General features: G+C 38.2%; 1 protein-coding gene across 6 annotated transcripts in view; it reads right to left on the bottom strand.

Annotated features, from left to right (window-relative positions):
- The window catches only part of LOC121727387 (protein diaphanous), a 42,746-nt gene that overhangs the window by 6,525 nt on the left and 30,219 nt on the right, over positions 1-6,002 (bottom strand). For all 6 annotated transcript variants that reach the window (XM_042115207.1, XM_042115210.1, XM_042115212.1 and 3 more), the window contains 5 exons: positions 3,178-3,330; positions 2,762-2,880; positions 1,874-2,009; positions 1,272-1,436; positions 382-539 (listed from right to left, as the gene is read on the bottom strand). In XM_042115207.1, the coding sequence (XP_041971141.1) occupies positions 382-539; positions 1,272-1,436; positions 1,874-2,009; positions 2,762-2,880; positions 3,178-3,330 (731 nt within the window). The remainder of the gene's footprint in view (positions 1-381; positions 540-1,271; positions 1,437-1,873; positions 2,010-2,761; positions 2,881-3,177; positions 3,331-6,002) is intronic.

Below are 6,002 nucleotides of genomic sequence, written 5' to 3'. Positions count from 1 at the left end.
ACCATCAGGTGACCCCGTTTGCTCGTTTGCCCCCTTATTTAATAAAAAAAAAAAAAAACAACGCAACTACAAAAAGCTGCAGCGACACCATTCACACGTAACCACTGCTTGATGGCATTTTGTCGTTGCGACGTGGTGTGGTTGTGGGATTGCCCTTAGGGCTGCCACACATAACTGCGGATTCGCATCGCATCGCAGTGTCATTTTTATTGAGAGTTATGCCGTAGATATTTGCAATGCACCGCACTCACAGGCATTACTTGTGATTAAACGAAGAGTTTGACAGAATATAATTTTCTTTTAATTACAATTAGGTAATTATTAATTATAATGTAATATTCGTCTGTGAGTGCGGCAGTTAGTGTGAATACTAAACAGTACCTGTCCATAACGCCTTCCTGCGCGTGGTCCATGTCGACGAACTGCTTGTATCGGTGCTGTCGGTCGCGGCGCTCGCGCTCGGCGGCGGCGCGCGCGTCCCGGGCCCGCCGCGCGCGCTCCTCCGTCTCGCGGGCTACCACGTTCTCTTGGTACGCGCTCTGGTAACAATTATGTTAGTTTAGATTTTAATATTACAACAAAGATACTATCCTAAGAATTCCTTATAATATTAATACTTTTCGCCGCGAACTATAAACGCAGCGAGAAATGTTATAGAAGTTAGACGAGTGAGACAGCGAACCTGTCAACATTTGGCCGCTACTGTCTTTTCTAAGCGGTCAATTTTATTGCGCAATATTATTGATCGTCTAGGGCAGCGCTTCTCAAAGTGGGCAATAACGTCCTCTTGTGGGCGCTGAAGATCTAAAGGGGGGCGGTGTGGGACCCAGAAAAAAAATGGTGCGTTGTGTAGAGGCTGGGGGGTTGATTTATTTTATCTTGATGCATTTTAAATTGAACCAATCGGGTGGCGAAAAAACATAATTTCTTCTCAAAGTGGGCAGTAGATAAAATAAGTTTGGGAAGGGTCTAGGGTTAATATTGATATTGTCGCGCCCGCCTTTCAATCTTATTGTCAAATAAACTGTTCAATAAAATTGAAGCGTGATATTGCACAACAAAATAATTGATGGTCTAGACTCTAGGGGCCCGCTAATTTTATTAAATCTTTACACTGTCTATGATGTCAATGATTGTAAAAAAGTAGCTAGGTGGTATTAATATTAAATAGAAAAACAATAACACAACGAACTCACTAATATTAGTACATATATTACTTTATAAAAATGACTTTTACTTTATCATCAACCAGTAACTCCAACAATACATACCGCGAACGAGTCCTTGAAAGTCTTGATATCTGAGAAGAACTCCTCGAGCGTGTACTTGTGCGGGTCGAACACGTAGTACTCCGCCAGCTCGCCGTACAGCAACTCCATCTTCTTGAACATCGAGTGCAAGAGGTCGCACTGTTCGCGCGCTTCTTTCGCGAAATTCTACATGTTTGTGTTAAGGAATTCGAAAAATAACTTTTTATGTGCGTTATGTAGGTGTGAATTTATTATGCTTTAAAAGAGGGCGTGTACTTCACGCGACTTAACCCACTAAAATTATGCTGTATTGAGTTTTAACAGAAACAGCTCTTCTGTTTCTCAATACAACTCAAAACTACTTGGTCGTAGATATACCAAACCAACGCGATTTTTTGTACGCATAACTTCGACTACATCCCCAACTTAAGACATTTAGATTAGACGTTGAGAAGAAGTCTTAATACTTGTTGGTTAGTGGTAACAGATTTTGTTAAATACAACTTTCTTTTTAAATGTCTTTATTAGATTCGTCTTGGTGGTGTCAGTTACTTAGTAGTGGGTTCCTCGCAGTCCCGTATTAAGAAATGTTTACGTTATAGTGTCTATCATATAAAGGATACGCTCATGGTCTCTGTGAAGAGGTCGTCGGGGCTCTGCTGCACGCGCGAGTTGTTGAGGTCGGTCTCCAGCGCGCGGATGTCGTTGTCCATCTTCTTCAGCGCCTTCTGGAGATTCTCCATCGACACGCGCGCCGCCCTGTATAACAATACCATATCAGTATTTTTATTTAGTACGATTTTTTATTTGATCTGTCGCTACTTGCATTATACACTTGCGCACGAATGTATTGCTATCTCTTTTATGTACGTGATAGTAAAATAAAATATCTTTTTATTCAAAATAGGTATTATTCAAATACTCTTTTTGAACGTCGATACTGCGATACCTACCACCGCGACCGGTCCGGGTAAATATCGTGTAAATGTAAAGGTGACTTTCCGATCTTTGCCGCGAGCGACCGCGACCGACAAACATTCATGTAAAATGCCACTTTATGACACAGTCTAGCTTTCATTTTACTCTACGCCACTAGCTTTTACGTCACAAGTGGCGGCAGCATGGATCGCCACACACATGTCAGTAGGAAAAGATACCTATAGTTTATGTCATAAAGTGGCATTGTAAAACATCAAAATGTTTTGTCGCTCGCGGCTAGCCGCGTAAAAGATCGGTAAGTCACTTTAAGATCGATTTTATGACGCCACAACTATGTATACTAGTCCGATCGCGGAACAGGTAGAATTTGATCCATTGTAACTTGTCTCTTTCGTCGCGCGCTCCTAGTATCCTCACATAATATATTATTGTGCTTGGATAGAGAACAATATCTTGTGCGCGATTGAAAAAGCGACGCCATGCGCGAGTGTAAGAGCGCTGGATCGAGACCTTTCAATAGGTAATTTGACTTGTAAAGATTATTATTTGACAGCAGTCATGATCATCGGTACCTGTCGAGGTGCGGCATCTCGTCGGCGAAGGCGAGCACGTCGGGGAACTTGGTCTCGATGGTGTTGACGAGGTAATGCAGCAGCGTCTGCTTGTTCTCCAGGTCCTTCGTCGCCGTCAACTGTACACACGATTTACAATAATAATTATTGTTATTATGGCTTACTGTTTAAATACACTAATCCCTCTTACTGATAAAAATATTTACGTAGCGATTAACTCCGGTCTTATTAAGAGCCGCTGTCTTTGTGTGTCATATTATTGTGACTTTTATAATGTGCCAGAAAAGGAAAAACAGGCCACGTATTAGTTATTGGACCGAAACGAGTCACACTGCAATGCATTTTTATTTTTTAAGTAAACCAAGTCCAAAATTGAACTTCATATTAAACTACACAAGACTTGCATATGACAATACCTTAGTCAAGAAGCTAATTTCGAAACCGTAAGCGCCAGCGTTGTTGGAGCCGGTGTTCATGTAATTTCCCAGCAGTAGCAGCAATTCTAGTATCTTGGCGAACTTGCCGCTCGACTTCACTTCTTCGCACGCCGCCGTCCCCGATACTATGTCCTAGAAAACATACTGTATATTTTACCATAAGTAACTAAAGCCCGCAAAACTCGTAAAAATTCGTCTATTGATCAAACACTACTACTTGTTTATTTTACTCGCGTCATAATGCCCGCGCATACAATCCTCAAGCAATATTTCGTGCGTAAAAGAGACAAGTAGGAGTGACGTTCTAGACGTGCTACATTGCTATGATTTATTTCCAGACTGCCAAAAAGAGGTAATATCACTGACCTCCATTATACAAGTACACTAATGGAGGTCAGTGGGTAATATTTACTGCATGTGTGTACTACATGTTTTATTATATATCATACTAGCGGCCCGCCCCGGCTTCGCACGGGTGGACATTGATTTTTAAATATATTTTTTTCAATCTTTATTTCTTAGTCAATCTTTATGTTAAGCAGAACATAAAAATGGTTTACACTATTTAGCCTGTAACTACTACATATTATATTATAATTAAAAAATAATTATAATAGCAATCCAAAATAATAGTCATTCAAAACGTAATGAATTAATGAAGCACTATAATATTATCCCATCAATGAAGCGGCACCCGGCTGTCGCATAACTATTATATTATAAATCTATTGTGTCTGCGATTCCCATGATCGAGGTAATAATAATTAATATTTACGTGGACTCTCCGGGCGAGCACACCCGCGCGGCGCGCCTTGACGACGCCCAATTCGCAACGTGCAGCAGAAATCGTAATATTTTAATTTCGCCATAACATTAAAACCAAACGTCCAATTTTAATCATTCAAAGATCAAATATTATCTACAGTAATTGTACTTAGTAATGAAATAATTTATTTTGATAAGAATTAATGCCATGAGTAAAATAAAGGCATTTAAATGTAGTACAAAAACATTTCAACATTTTTTAATAAAAAAATGGTTATTGTGCCTCACTCAACATAGATAGGTATAGTGTGTCGCGGACTTTTTTGTAGATATTTAAAAGATCTACAATTACATTTTGTGGTTCTATCTTTTATAGTTTAGGCAGCGTACGCGAAAAAAGTAACATTTCTGGTTGATTTTTTACACCTTGCGTCCGAAAATCCCAAATATCTTACGGAACCGTATTTTTTTCCCAAAATAAAATTTAGCCTATGTTCAGCAGAATTAATGTAGGATTCCAATTGTAAAAGAATCTTTTAAATCGGTCCAGTAGTTTCGGAGCCTATTCAAGACAAACAAACAATCAAATCTTTCCTCTTTATAATAGTAGTGTAGATGTAGATATGGGAAAAAACCTCATAGGTCCTCAAAAAATGAGTACATACATTTCAAAGCATTCAATATCATCACGCATGCGCCGAAAGCGCTGCATTTTAGAATTCGTTGTGTGAAATGATGTGAAACCAAGCACATTGGTCCGCACCGTACGCGCCGCATTTCGTGTACTCTCCGGTGCGTTCAACGCGTACGGCGGGGCTAAAATGGTAACTTTTAGCAATTCCTCTCAATCAATTCAGCGACGATATTACGAGCAATATCGTCGGTGATTCATCTAATTTTGTAAAATAACGTCCTACGTCAATGGCAATTCAATTCATTAGCAGATTCATAATTGAAACTGTATCGCCATTCTGAAAAACATAAAAACGAACATGACCGGTTTTTTTTCTACATTTATTTATGATTTCATGAATGATCCACGAAATATTTGATATAATTGTTATATTTTATGTATTAAACTGTACATTTATTGTATATTTGTTCATTAAAATCATTTTATAACTAAAAACAAAATGTTTAATAATTTCACCATAATCTTCAAATATCGTTATATTTTCGTAACGTTACTGCCGCAAGGGCATCTATGCCCCTATATTAATATGAAAATTTAACCGATACTTGAAATTATTAATTATATGGAAACATAATATGGTGATTTTGATTTAAAGAGAAGTATCCTAAGCATATGCTACCAAAAAGTAAGATTTTGCACCAAGGTATGCTATGGTTCCGAAGATACTAAGAGAACTCCGGATTCCTTATAGATAAAAGTTTGGGGGTTCCGGCGTTGTTTTACGAAGAAAGCATATTATTATGCTACTATGTAAATTACATTCATCATCATCATCATCACTACCATCACACCACAGACCAATTATACATAAGACTCTTGAATCCCATACAAAACAGCGTGTCTGCAGTTTTTAGTTCATCTGAACGATAGATGGCGTTGAGTGTATCAAATTAGCCTAACAAATAAAATATACAATAAATAAATGCACCATCTAGTAGACTATTTTTAAAACACGTTCACAAACTGCAAAATTCTCCCAAAGATGTAACTGATACATTTTAATCGGAAATGACATTTATTAAAGCTTTCTTAACTCTTTTAGTTTTAGGCTCTTTTAAAATATCTATATTTTTTTATAAATATAGAATATAGATACTAAAAAAATGATTTTTTTTTATTCCGTCGGCGGGATTCGAACCCGCGACTCCCGGCTTGAGCTACCAATGCGCTCATCCATCTGTTTTTCTGACATTATGTATTTCTATTGCCGCTATAATACTAAATACTAAAAACAAAATAAATTAAATATTTAAGGCGGGCTATATTATGTAGCTTCACTCTGCATCCTCTATCAGTTGTATCACGGGGAGTGCTCTGAGGAATTGTTCGGAATCATACCTCCTGC

Source organism: Aricia agestis, chromosome 5, assembly GCF_905147365.1.
Source record: "Aricia agestis chromosome 5, ilAriAges1.1, whole genome shotgun sequence".
Taxonomy (NCBI): Eukaryota; Metazoa; Arthropoda; class Insecta; order Lepidoptera; family Lycaenidae; genus Aricia; species Aricia agestis.
This window is presented reverse-complemented; position numbering and strand designations above follow the sequence as displayed.